Source organism: Podarcis raffonei, chromosome 8 (genome assembly GCF_027172205.1).
Source record: "Podarcis raffonei isolate rPodRaf1 chromosome 8, rPodRaf1.pri, whole genome shotgun sequence".
In the NCBI taxonomy this organism is placed as follows: domain Eukaryota; kingdom Metazoa; phylum Chordata; class Lepidosauria; order Squamata; family Lacertidae; genus Podarcis; species Podarcis raffonei.
In genome coordinates, this window is record NC_070609.1 from 28,710,467 (window position 1) to 28,723,402 (window position 12,936).

The 12,936-nt window shown below is 45.6% G+C and overlaps 1 protein-coding gene across 3 annotated transcripts; it reads left to right on the forward strand.

Annotated features, from left to right (window-relative positions):
* The first annotated feature begins 644 nt into the window (after nucleotides 1-644).
* On the forward strand, nucleotides 645-12,021 carry HMGCL (3-hydroxy-3-methylglutaryl-CoA lyase). 3 transcript variants are annotated; one of them, XM_053398800.1, is made up of 9 exons: nucleotides 645-747; nucleotides 3,555-3,638; nucleotides 5,634-5,741; nucleotides 6,300-6,395; nucleotides 7,818-7,966; nucleotides 8,485-8,548; nucleotides 9,498-9,686; nucleotides 10,575-10,700; nucleotides 11,735-12,021. In XM_053398800.1, the coding sequence occupies exons 1-9, from the start codon at nucleotides 712-714 to the stop codon at nucleotides 11,834-11,836; spliced, it is 954 nt and encodes a 317-aa protein (XP_053254775.1). In that variant the 5' UTR covers nucleotides 645-711; the 3' UTR covers nucleotides 11,837-12,021. The 3 variants fall into 3 exon arrangements, with proteins under 3 accessions (XP_053254775.1, XP_053254774.1, XP_053254776.1); XM_053398799.1 differs by lacking the exon at nucleotides 645-747 and adding an exon at nucleotides 2,383-2,492; XM_053398801.1 differs by lacking the exon at nucleotides 645-747 and adding an exon at nucleotides 2,590-2,725.
* Nucleotides 12,022-12,936: the final 915 nt, after the last annotated feature.

A 12,936-nucleotide genomic window follows, 5' to 3' on the forward strand; every position in this document is an offset into this window, starting at 1 on the left:
TCACAGCATGGACACAGGTTCTTGAGAAAGCCAAGGAGACACCAGAGAGGTGCCATTGTTTTACTCCAATACTTTTCAGAGGTATCCATTACCTCTGAGGCAAAGGAAATCCTCTCCCAACCCTTTAGTTACCTTCAATTATTTCTAAAATGATTTTTAACACGTTCAAGGGGAAAGACCTATGCGTGTTCCAAAGAAAGGTGGTTTCCAATGAATATCCTGGTTCAATCATTAATTGCAGTGCTGTGAAGTAACAGTCAACCTCAAAAGCTCAAGCTCAGTGCCAGTTAGGGGGATCCAAAAAATGCAATTGATGTCATCTGTCTCCTGGCTTGGGGACATTGGCAAATAGCCTTTGGCATTGATCATCCCTTGCAACATACTGAGGAAAATGTCATGATGCTAAAATGCTGAGTATATACTGGGCATACAAACTCTCTTGGCACTGGGTTGCAACCATTGTGAACTTTGGTGGGAGGGAGGAGAATAGTAACACACCTTTTTGCTTCATTCCATAGATCCTTGGGTGAAGGGAATATCTCAAGTAAACAAAATTGGCAGTTTTAGAGCCAAAACAAATAGCTCTTATCTCAGAGCCACAGGCTTCTGTTACTTTAGTGGTATAAATGCGCATAGGGCAGTGCTGCAAGTCACCCGTGCAGGCCAAGCTAAGTCAAACCCCTGTGTGAGCAGGAGACACCAGAGTGCAAAATGGGACCTTTACGAAGAGGAAGCCTGATGGGACAGGTATACTTTTCAAAAATGGGTGCAAATAGTATGTGTAATGAGTTGTTTCAGCTATTAGAAAAAATCATGGTTATCTCGTGTATCTTCCATGCACACTTGAGAATTTGGGTTACCCTGAATAAGGATGCATAGTACCATGCAGTATAGGTTGGGGTTGTTTTTTTTTGAAGGCCACTATAAATATGTTAGGTTGATAAGTGTAGCAAGCAAAATGAGTTGTAATTGATTATGTGTCATTACATTGCTTTCTTCAGCCTCTTAGTAAGTTGTGAAGAACACAAAGCAGGGCAGAAAGGTGGCATCAAGTATTTGGAAAGGATTTTCAGGTACGAGCAGCAGCAGTTGAGAGTCCTCAAAAGCCATGTAGGGCTGCCATCCCTATTGTGCATAAGCTCAGATTGTTAGCAGGAAACTTCATAGTAGCCATGTGACTAATGCTAAGAGGTGGAAAAGTTATGGGACAGAGAGATAACAGGAAATCAGGCTTGATCAGGAAGAGCTTTGAAGGTGAGGAATTTGCTTCGGATGTTGAGGTTCAAGCATACCTCAAATATGCAAAAAGGTGAAACTGATGAGGAATTCTTTTATGGCGCAGTATCTTGTCCATGTTGCTTGTGTGTCATGCTTACCTTTGTCAAAAACAATCCTTGTTACACTTGTATGAGTCTGGTGACATTTTATACATACAGAGAGCTGGTTTTAGGTTTGATGAGGCCCTAAGCTACTGAAGGTAATGGGGCCCTTTATATGTCCAACTGTCCTTTGTCAACAACAAATTGTCACTGTTTTTTGTGTTGAATATATGCTATATGGTAATTTATGGACCTAATAGGTATCTAAAGCCATTTGCACATAATAGGAGCCTATACAAAACAAAACACTGTTGCTATAGGTTCTATTTTATTTGTTTTTTAACTTATACTTCGGAAATGTACATCGGTTTTTTTCCTTTTAGTTTTTTTGGGGCCCCCAAGAGAGTGGAGCCCTAAGCTATAGCTTGTTTAGCTTATAGGTAAATCCGGCACAGAGCTCTAACAGTTGTAGCCGGTCAGAAAATACAGGAAGCGCCTATTCCCTTCTTGAAAGCCTCCCAGGGCCAACGCCTGCTTGGAGGCAGCAGCTACTAATGCCAAGAGCAGGCATAGGCAAACTCCGGCCCTCCAGATGTTCGCAACTACAATTCCCATCATCCCTGACCACTGGTCCTTTTAGCTAGGGATCATGGGAATTGTAGTCCCAAACATCTGGAGGGCCGGAGTTTGCCTATGCCTGGCCAAGAGGATGTCTGCCACGATGGGCATTTCGCCTAATTCATCAAAGCACTTACGCTGTCCTCTCAAGCTCTGGTTCTGGATGCCGCACTCCCAGCTGCGCGGCGGCTGCACTCCCAGCTGCTACTGCTACTTAGCCAGGGGCGAGGGAGGCACTCTGCACATGCTCAGGCGCAAAGAGCATAAAACAAACTGCCCCACTCCCGTGGCGGGGTCTCCCATCCTCGGCCACTTTCCCCCCAAGCGGACAGGCAGAGATTCACCAGGTGAAGCCCTGCCCGCATTCCTAGCAAGGCGAACGCGCCAGCGCCGCCCACTCCGCCGCACGCGCATCGAGGGAAGAGGGTCACGTGGAGGAACAAAGCCCTCCCGCCGTCACGTGACCTGCTTCTAGTCGCGGACTCTCGCTGGAGAAGCGGCGACATGGTGGCGGCCAAGCGGGCGCTCCCGCGGCTGGTGGCTTCGCTGCGGCCGGTGAGCGGGAGAGCAGAGCTGGGGCGGGTCCAGGCTGGGAAGTGGGACGTTGCTGCTGCTGCTGCTGCTTCGGGCGCTGCTGTTGTGGCGGCTCTCCGTGGGGAGAGGTGTCCCTAAGCTGCCCTGGCACCTGCTATGGGGTGGCCTGCGAACGGCAGGGGCCACCTCCAGATGTTTTCTAAATAGGCTCCCGACAGGGGGCTTGCAGGGCCTGTGGGGAGGGCACGTTTCAGGTTAGTTGTTGCGCTGCAACTTCCCGAGCTCCACCAGCTGCAGCCCTGTGTGCAAGGTAAACACTTGCAAAGGCGCGCAGATTGAGACTGGCGAGAGCAACAGTTGCACCTTTGCCGGAGAATGGTAGAGGTTTACAAATTCTCCAGAAGAACAAAGACCAGTTCCAAAGGTTTTTACTAACTTGTGAATCAGTGAATAAGAACATGTTTTACGGATGTATGTATGTACAGGAATATAGGGTTTTTTTAAATGATGCACTTACCCAGGGGTCTCTGGGGAAATACATGAATAAAGTGCTGTGAGGCATGAAGAATCATTTGGAGGTGGGCTTATAGGCCTTCCACGCACAAATCCATTCCAGTTTAAGCTTTCTTCATTTCAGGATATTAGGATTCCTGCCCCTCTCCAGGATGTAAGGGGTGACATTTTGTTGTTGCTGTTCTGAAACAATTGGGAGTCCTTGCTGATCTACTGTAAATCTGTCAGAGATCTACCAGTACTGTAGATCATTGTCTACATTCTGCCCACCCTTCCAAAAATGCTAGAAGGGCAGATGTCAAGCTTAGTTGAATCTACTCTATATTTTGGTTTTTGCCCTCCGTGAATTGGTTTTAACCTCTATGAATTTGTCCTGAACCCCATTTAAAGCCATCCAAATCGGGGACCATCGCTACATCCTTTAGTTTAGCTATGTACTGTACCAAGATGGACTTCATATCTCTTTTCATTAATTATTCATTAGGCATGTTGACCGATAAGAACATTGTGAAAATGTATTGTTCATCCCAGTTGTAAATAAATAAATTTATCATTTTTTCCCCTCTACAGCTCAGCTCAACAGCAGCTGGTACGCTTCCCAAATATGTGAAAATAGTTGAGGTCGGTCCAAGAGATGGCTTGCAAAATGAAAAGGTAAATGACTCCTGATAAGCTATTTGTCTTGTTCCTGAAATCTACAATAATTTGTTCTCATGAACCTGCTCTTTCAACATCTGCGCTATTTTTATTTTGCTGCCAACTAGAACATGGGTCACAGCTCAAAAATTCCATCCTCACCCTTTCATCCTACTTTGTCTGTTTCTGGCAATTCCTGTATATTGATCACTAGAAATGCATCAGTCCAGGCTGGTGGGTCACATTAGACTCACCTCAGAGACTTAGGCCTGGGCAAACTGCAGTCTCTGCTGCTCAATTTCTCATTTGTTCATTTCAATACAGCAGCTTATATAAATTAAATCAGTCTGTGAAATGGGTACATCCTACTGCACAGATGATGCAAAGATGCCATGGACCATCATAAGGAGCACCTGGAGAGATAACATTTCATAACATGCTCTAATTTAACATTTTCTGATCTTTGTTGCATTTCATCAGATTCATATGAGCATGCACAGTAGTATGTATAATGTTTGCACGCTCTGGGTTGAAAAGCACTCCGCATTACACAGACCTTGATAGTTTCAGTTTTTAAGGATTTAAGGCGGCATTGTGATCAGGAGATTGGCACCCTAATGAGTGATGCTGATAATAACATTTAGTATTTATGTCCCTCTTTCTTTGCTCAAAATGCTTTTGCATACCTTATCTTTGTTCAAACAGCAAACATGTAAGGTAGGTCAGTGGTGTTGTACCCATATTGCAAATGGGAGATTGAGGCTCAGAGAATAGTTTGCCAAAGGCTACTTCCATAGCAGAGGCAAGATTTGAATTGGGCACTTCCTGGGTCATAGCAAGCTTAGCTCCTTAGCCACTACATTTTACCAGCTCTTGCCTTGAAATGGCACAATTCAGAAATATCGAAGGATTTCTGTACTAGGAGGAGAAGCTGCAAGAGCCCGGCCTGGAGTCAGAATTGTCCTGTCTGCCTCTGGCTTCAGTGGGAGCCTTTGCAGCTTGTAGGATGTGTATGGTTTTGTTTATGCCTGTGAACCATATCTTGGAAGTTCCATTGGGGGATTTTAGCAGTCTTACCTGCACCCCATGAAGATACTGACTTCATAAAGGCATAATGAAAAATCCTGTTGGAATACCAAGAATACGTCCCCATCAGGCCAGTGGTCTGTCTAGCCCCACACCCAGATTCCCAAGTGGCCAACACAGTGCCCCTGAGAAGCCCACGGGAGAGTAATGGGCCTCTCCTGCTGCTTTTGCTTCACTGCAACTGGTATTCAGAGGCATAATGCTTCTAAACTGGAAGGTTGCTTATTGGCATCTTGACTAGCAGCCATTGATAGACCACTTCTCCTCTCTGAATTTCTCCGATCCTCTTCTAAAGCTATTTAATCATTGCAGGTAGCCAACTAGGTAAAACAGTACAAGTTCTGACCTACGGTAACTGTGGAGAGAGAGGGAAAAATATCTCCCAATACACAAAGTCAGAGCCAGGGAGTTTGTTTAAGGCTTGACGTGAATGTTTACCCATTGCAAAGTCTGTCCAGGGTTACCACGTTGCAAAACGGGAAATCTTTGTCCCTCTGGCTGGCTATGTGGTGCGCAATACTCACAGTGATGCAAAATTGACTAACAATGTCAGCTCCACTGAGTTCAGTGTAGCCGGTTCTTACGTATTTATTGTTTATTATAATAGGAGATTTTTAGTCTTCTCCATTCTCAAAAGCTCAAGGTCAGATGCAGTTTAAAAATTAAAGAAATGCAGAAAGGTTCTGGTAATTCATCTATCTGTAAAAAATAAGAAGATCATTGTATCAGGATCCCAGCCATTTCCACTCCCCTGTCTCCAATAAGAGGAATCCTTCTTGCCTTCCAGTTTGTGATCCTCCACCTCAGTGGCCTTCCCCAACACTTCAAAGCCACTTTTGTTCTACTTCAGGGAAGGTTTTGGTTAGACTTTCTGGAAGGGATTGTGCAATTGCTATAAGTGGGAAATGTGTTTCTCTCTTTTTGTAGAACATCGTCCCCACCCATGTGAAAATTGACTTAATCAACATGTTGTCAGAAACGGGTCTTTCGGTCATAGAAGCTACCAGTTTTGTGTCTCCCAAATGGATTCCTCAGGTCAGTATGGGTGATCCTGCTTCTCCCGTAACCTTGCTGGGTGGCTTAGATAAATTACTGTCTCAACTTGGTTTCTTTCATAGGCTGCATTTGCATATAGGTAATTCCAAACTATAGTTTAGTGCAGATCTGGGAAGCCGGGAGCCACTCTCTGACTCTCAGGACTTCCCCCCCAGGGCTGCTAAGCATAATGTGGCTATGCAGCAATTTAACACAGCAGCATGCAGAGGGGGTTGTTTCTATTATAAAAAGTTTCTGATCTTCATAGATTACTGAGCATTGTTCTCAAAGCTGCCTGTTATTGTAAAACGTTGTTCAGAAAGCTAGAGTCCCTCTTTAAAAACCAGATAATAATGGAAGCGGAGCTTGCAAGAGGAGTCTGCTTTTCATTGAGGAAAGTCTTGTCAACAGTTTAAAAATACTTTTCATTTGCCGCCTAACAATCCTATTTCTTTTTCTCATTTTGATCTGCGAGGGTTTGGAAGCTTTAAGGTGCTCCCCTCTTTTGCAGTGGAGAATTAAAATCCTGTCTTTTACGTTCTTTGTTTTGCAACTTAGATGGCTGATCATACTGAAGTCATGCAAGGGATTCGGAAGGTTCCTGGGATCAGCTACCCTGTTTTGACTCCCAACCTCAAAGGCTTCCAAGCAGCGGTAAGGAAGATGGCAGTGCAGAAGCTCTGAGGTCATGGCTTTAGTAGAGATCTTTAAAGTGAGAAATACACAACTATGACTCTCATTTCATATCCTGTTCCAGGTATGGTGCACCTAGACAGGCAGCTCATTTATTTAAATAGAGGAGGCACATCTCCCCCCCCCCGAATTGAACTCAATGAAGGTGCTTGTATATGTAAAAACCTGTAGGCCATGCTGGGAAAAGTCTCTCCAGCATCACAGGAATCTCAATTAGCTCAATGTAGCCATAAATCTGGTCAACTAGACCCATTTTGGTACGATTTTTGTACATTATTTATTTGTTGATTGTATTGATTAGTCAGTTTTTTCCAGAAAGGTGAACTCAGGGTGACTTACAAATAGGAACTTTAAAAACGAGTGAAAAGAAGAATAAACACAACCTAAAATGCTTGTGCCTATAATACGTATAATAGATCAGATCCACCCCACTAAAACAGAGGTCCCCTACCCTGCACCTTGCAAAGGCTTTCACTGCTGCTCCAGGCAGGTGTCCCAGACCCTAAGCTTTTTTAAAACAACAACCCAGTCTCTATTCCTCATGGGAAGAAAGTTTGGGGACAAAATGTTCAGGTACCTTCTAATCAGTTTCTGTGAAATGAGAGCGAGTTTGATGTTGCCACCTGGTGCTGCGAAATGCCCTCTGTTATTAAAGAGCAACATCATTTATACGTGTAGAATCAATATTATGTGATCTCCACAACCAGGAGCAGCCGGACATAGCTGACTTCCCATGGTTAGCATAAAGTTGTTGGGGAGGTACCATACTTTTCCGTCTGTAAGATGCCCCCGTGTATAAAACTACCCCTCAAATTTTAGAAAAAGGGAGTAGATTGCTCAGAGTTGTTGAGCTTTTTTTGCCAAAATTCGCTCACCCACACGCGATGCAAAGTCAGCCTCCCGTCTGTCCCATCGCCAGCAGAAGCTGCCAATCGCCCACCCAACTGCCGGGGTGTCAGCCAATCAACACCGCCCATTGACGCAGCAACCAATAACATGCACAATAGTGATTGACAGCTGCGGCAGCAACCAATCAAACATCCACACTTATGCACTACCCATGTATAAGACAACCCCCACTTTTTAGTATGATTTTTAAAGAAATAAACACAGTCTTATACACGGAAAAGTACAGTAACTAATTTTGTGTTATGCCATGCCGCCCCTAGCCATTTTGTGACTGGCCCCCCACAGCGCTTCTCAACATTCGAAAAGTGCCCCTGAACCAAAAAGGTTGGCGACCCCTGTGTGAGAAATAAGCAGAAAATCAAGATAGCTTGCAGTCACCACCTGAGTTTGAAAATTAAATTGTTGTCAGTCACCAGCCCCTGAGTTCACTTATCAGAGGGAGTGATATATAGGGCATATTCCCTGTATTGGCAGGTGGCAGCAGGAGCTAAGGAGGTGTCAATCTTCGGGGCAGCATCAGAACTTTTCACAAAGAAGAACATCAACTGTTCCATTGAGGAGAGTCTGGACAGATTCAGTGAGGTCCTGAGTGCAGCTAAAGAAACCAGTATCCCGGTCCGAGGGTAAGCTTTAGGGCTATGTGCTAACTGAGGTGTTGAGCGTTCCTCTCTACCTGCTAATCTACCGTGATTTATTTATTATTGTTACATTTACAAATGGGCTGGTGAAGCTTGGGAGAGGGGAGGGGATTCAGAACCAAAATACTGGATCGTCTCTGAGATGGCCTGAAGGAGCTTTCCATAATGCGGTCCTGATAAGCCATAATTGGGGGTGTGGCCATCGGTTGCTGTCTTCCATTTACGTGAGGAAACAGCTGCCGCTCCCCAGTAGGTGAGCAAGGGAGCTCTTCACATTTTATGTGATGGAGTGAAGATTCTGGTGTACATAACAGGCTGTGGTGAGGTTTTCATTCCACAGGCTTGGCCGTAAATCCCTAGGAGCTATTCTTATTCTGCAAATGATTTATAGGTCACGTGTGAGGCCGGTGGTCTGAGGCTGCTGTTCTGGTTGTGTAAAAGGCATTTGAAACTCCTGCATGTATTGGGTATAATAATGCCTGTTCTTTCCCCTCTGCATGCAGGTATGTCTCCTGTGTCCTTGGCTGCCCATATGAAGGCAAGATTTCTCCTGCTAAAGTAGCAGAAGTGAGTATATGTTGCAGTTGGATGTTGTGGCATCCATTGTGCACCCAGCATCAATACTGAAAGGCATTTGTGGGCGGTGGTGGCCTTCTATCTTTGATATTCTTGGTAACCTCAGTCACACATCAGCACTGCGTGTTGCAGCTGCCGTCGTTTCAGTTCTCAGTGCAAGGTGAAAAAAGCAAAAGGCGCCTTTTTCGAGAAGGAATTGCACTTTGCAAAGAGCATAGGGCTGCCATCCCAAATGGCAGCCCTGTATTAAGTTGGTGTGTGTATATATGTGATATAGGCACACACCCCATTCACCTTGCACTGTGTTCTGACAGCAGTGCAGGGATGGGAAGAGCCCAGTACTGGGCCAGGTGAAAGAATGGGTTGACTTAGTAAAAGGCAGCTGCATGTATTTTATCCTCACCACCTGCAGCCAACAATGTGAAGAGCAGGAAAACGCACACTGTAATAGGACATGGGGTGAATGGAAGTATATGTTATGCAAAGGGAAGATGGAACTCAGGCAGGGGCTCCCGCTTTTTGCTTTGTCCCTGTGCTCTTTACATTGTGTAGCTCAAACTTTAAATGGTAGGTCTGCATGGGAAGCGCAGTAGTAGAGCACATGCTTTGCTGTGCAGAAAGTCACAGATTCGGTCCCTACCCTCTCCAAGTAGGTCTGGGGACAACCCTGTATGAGATCCCGTAGAGCCACTGCCACTCACTCTAAACCAGGGTTTCCCAAACGTGGGTCTCCAGCTGTTTTGGACTACAACTCCCATCATCGCTACCTAGTAGGACCCGTGGTCAGGGATGATGGGAGTTGTAGTCCAAAAACAGTTGGAGACCTAAAGTCTGGGAAACTGCTCTAAACAACAGTGAGCTAGACGGGCCGGTGGTCTGAGTTGGTGTCAGGCAGCTTCATGTGTTGGAAATTCTGTAAATGTTCTGTTCTCTGCTGCAGGTTTCAAAGAAAATGTATGCCATGGGGTGCTACGAGATTTCCCTTGGTGATACCATTGGCGTTGGGACCCCCGGCAACATGAAGGACATGCTCTCTGCTGTCATGAAGGAGGTGCCTCTTGGAGCCCTGGCTGTTCACTGCCATGACACTTACGGGCAGGCACTCGCCAACACGCTGGTAGCGCTTCAGGTGACTTCCTCGCTGGTTTCATAGCTCAAGACATAATTCACTAAAATGGGTGGCGCCCAATCCACATGCTAGCCACGAACAAGCCCTGGTCATTGGCCAATCTTGCCTGGGATAGAGATTTTATTTTTATTTTGACAGTTTATGTATCACTTAATTGGAATTGCCTGTAAGCCATGTACAAGAAACTCAGTACAGTGCAGATAAAAATCAATTGAAACAAACAAAAGATTAGAATTCTGTTAAAATGCCTGCTGGAATACAAAACAGTCTTCAGTAGTAAGTAGTAACAAAGAGGGGACCTGTCTGACCTCAGCTGGAAGGAAGTTCTATAAAATTGGGTCCTCTGAATGCACAGCTCCTGGCACATATAAGCCGTGCATCTGAGCCATGGGGGACCACTAACACTCTCCAAAGAGCTCAGTGACCTGGAATGGATAAAAGGGTCCCTGGGGCATGTTTTGGCCCCACAAAAGGCATTCGGGCTACATATAAAACAGGATCCACGCAGAAGGAATGCTCTTAGGAGCCTTTCCAGCATACATCCACCTTCCCCTAATCATACAAGAATTTCTGATACCCTGGAAGAAAGGGAGGCGGCCTATTTTTATTTTATTTTGTTTTTGCAAAAGAAAAGGGAGGCAGAACCCCTTACCTGGATTTCTAATTCAGCGATGGGAAACCTGTGGCTTTCCCGGTTGTTGACTCACAGCTCGCCTCATCCCTGGCCATTGGCCATGCTGGCTGGGGCTGAGGAGAGCTAGGAACCACCCACATCAAAAGGGCCACCGGTTCCACATCCCTGGTCTAGTTAATCAGCCCATAAGTTGCTATTTCACTGGACGGACCAGGCAGGACTTTTCCTTAGAACAGCTCTGCTTCTGTTCACAGATGGGCGTGAATGTGGTCGATTCCTCAGTCGCTGGCCTTGGTGGCTGTCCCTATGCCCAAGGAGCATCTGGGAATGTGGCCACAGAAGACATGGTGTACATGCTCAACGGCCTTGGCATCCACACTGTAAGTACTTGGTCATAGGAGGGGGACACACTTGTCTTGGGTTTGGGAGTTAGTACAAGGCACGTTTGTCTTTATTTTGCTTTGATAGAGATGGGTGTCTGTGGCCCTCGTTGGCTGATTAGCTGCTATTGTATTTGATGTCTCTCCCAACTAGAGCATCCAGCCGAGCTTTATCTGCCACTGTGTGTCAAGTTGTATATGTGTTGGAAACAGGTTGTCTGAAGTTTTCCACTGCATGAGGTCACTGCATGACTTGCCTCAAAATTATATTCTTCTGAGTAAGAGATGTATCTTTGGTCACCTTCATACCATCCATTTAAAGCACTCGTATGCCACTTTTAAGTCTATCCCCACCTCCAACAAATCCTGGGAACTGAATTTTGTTAGGGGTGTGCATAGTTGTCAGGTGTAGCTTTGTGGGGGAAATTTCTTGTTTAGTCGTTTAGTCATTTCCGACTCTTTGTGACCCCCTGGACCAGAGCACGCCAGGCACTCCTGTCTTCCACTGCCTCCCGCAGTTTGGTCAAACTCATGCTGGTAGCTTCGAGAACACTATCCAGCCATCTCATCCTCTGTCGTCCCCTTCTCCTTGTGCCCTCCATCTTTCCCAACATCGGGGTCTTTTCCAGGGAGTCTTCTCTTCTCATGGTGGGGGAAATAGGGGTCTCCTCATGAGCTCTGCTAACAAACTACATTTCCCTGGATACTTTGACGGAAGCCATGGTTGTTAACATGGTATAGGAGTACTTTAAATTCATGGTGTGGTTGTGACCTCTGAGGAAGAGCACATGTTTTTGGGTGTAGATGGTCTTAGGTTCAATTCTCTGCATCTCCCCTTTTTTAAAAAAAAAAAAAGAAAGAAAGTGGGAGGACCTCAGTTTACTGGGCTGGAAAGACCAGTGTCTGAATCTTTGGATAGCAGCTGACAGTCCAAAGAGCAGGCAGTACTAGACTAGATGGACAAATGATCTGACGTCATTTAATGCAGCTTTGTATGTACAAGTAAGCAGCTGTGTCTCTTCTTCCCTATGAAGGGTGTGGACCTCACGAAACTTCTGGACGCAGGAACCTTTATTTGCAAGGCGTTGAACAGGAGGACCAATTCGAAAGTGGCACAGGCCTCCTGCAAACTGTGAAGCAGAGCAGCGCCTTTACGGGACTTGTTGGAAGCAAAACTACAAGCGACACTCTGGAATCTGCCATGTTTGCACTTGGTCTCCTCTCCTAACTTTATTTAAGCACTCTCCGGACTCGACGGCAGGAAGATGAGTCAGCCAAATTTTACCCTGAAAAGAGACATTAAAAAAAGTAGCCTAAAGCACTGTATTTGCACTTGGTTGGATATCTTGGGCTTCGCAAAGAACCTGAGTCCTTTCCACTGGTCACAACTTGCCTCCAAGGAACAGATTTGTTGCAAGGGGTCATAAAAAGAGCCCTGCTGGGTTGGGCCAAAGGCCTATCATAGTCCAGCATTTTGTTCTCACAGTGGCTAACCAAGAGTCCTATGGGAAGCTCACAAGCAGGACCAGAGTGCAGTGGGGCCCTCCTCACCTGAGGGTCACTCCAAATGATATTCGGAGGAATCCTGCTTCTGACAGGGGAGGGAGAACCTAGCCATAGTGGTTCATAGCCTTATCTACCATGAATTTGCCTTTTAAAGCCATCCAAGTTGGTGGTCGTCACTACATATTTTGGGAGCAAATGCCCTAGTTTAAACTCTGCAGTTTGTGAAGAAGAACTTCCTTTTTCCTGTCTTGAATCTTCCAGCATCAATTGGAGCTTTTTAAAACATTCATCTTCATGGGAGCATCCTGAGTTCCTATATACCTCTATCCCTATTTGTATTTTTGGAACCCTCATTTGCTTGGGCCATAATTTATCTTTTCCTCTTCTCTCATTTGGAGTCTCCTATGTGGCGTTGTGGTTGCGTCAACAGTGCGCTGTGGAGTACCCTCCCCCCCAACCAGGATGCCTTTCTCAATCAACTCGTGGGGATATAAGTGGGCAACCCAAAACAGGCAATCGTTTTTGCCTTCTTTTCACCACACCTATCCCAAGGTTGCCCAGCTTGCAAAAAAGAATTAACCAATTAAATATGCTACTTTCTATATCTAAAATCAAGTAGCCTCTCTGAAACCTTTGCTGAAATCTTGTTGGGCCTCAGAGGGTGGGATCCTGGTCTGACCCCCAGCTCCTGTCCCCCGAAGACTCCCTCTTGTAGAACAAGCCCATCACA

Bases quoted from the DNA above. Each gene is read 5' to 3' on its own strand.
- HMGCL (XM_053398799.1), top strand. From the start codon at position 2,442: ATGGTGGCGGCCAAGCGGGCGCTCCCGCGGCTGGTGGCTTCGCTGCGG. The intron at 3,639-5,633 runs GTAAATGACTCC...CTCTTTTTGTAG, and splicing joins ATGGCTTGCAAAATGAAAAG to AACATCGTCCCCACCCATGT. The intron at 5,742-6,299 runs GTCAGTATGGGT...TTTGCAACTTAG, and splicing joins CTCCCAAATGGATTCCTCAG to ATGGCTGATCATACTGAAGT.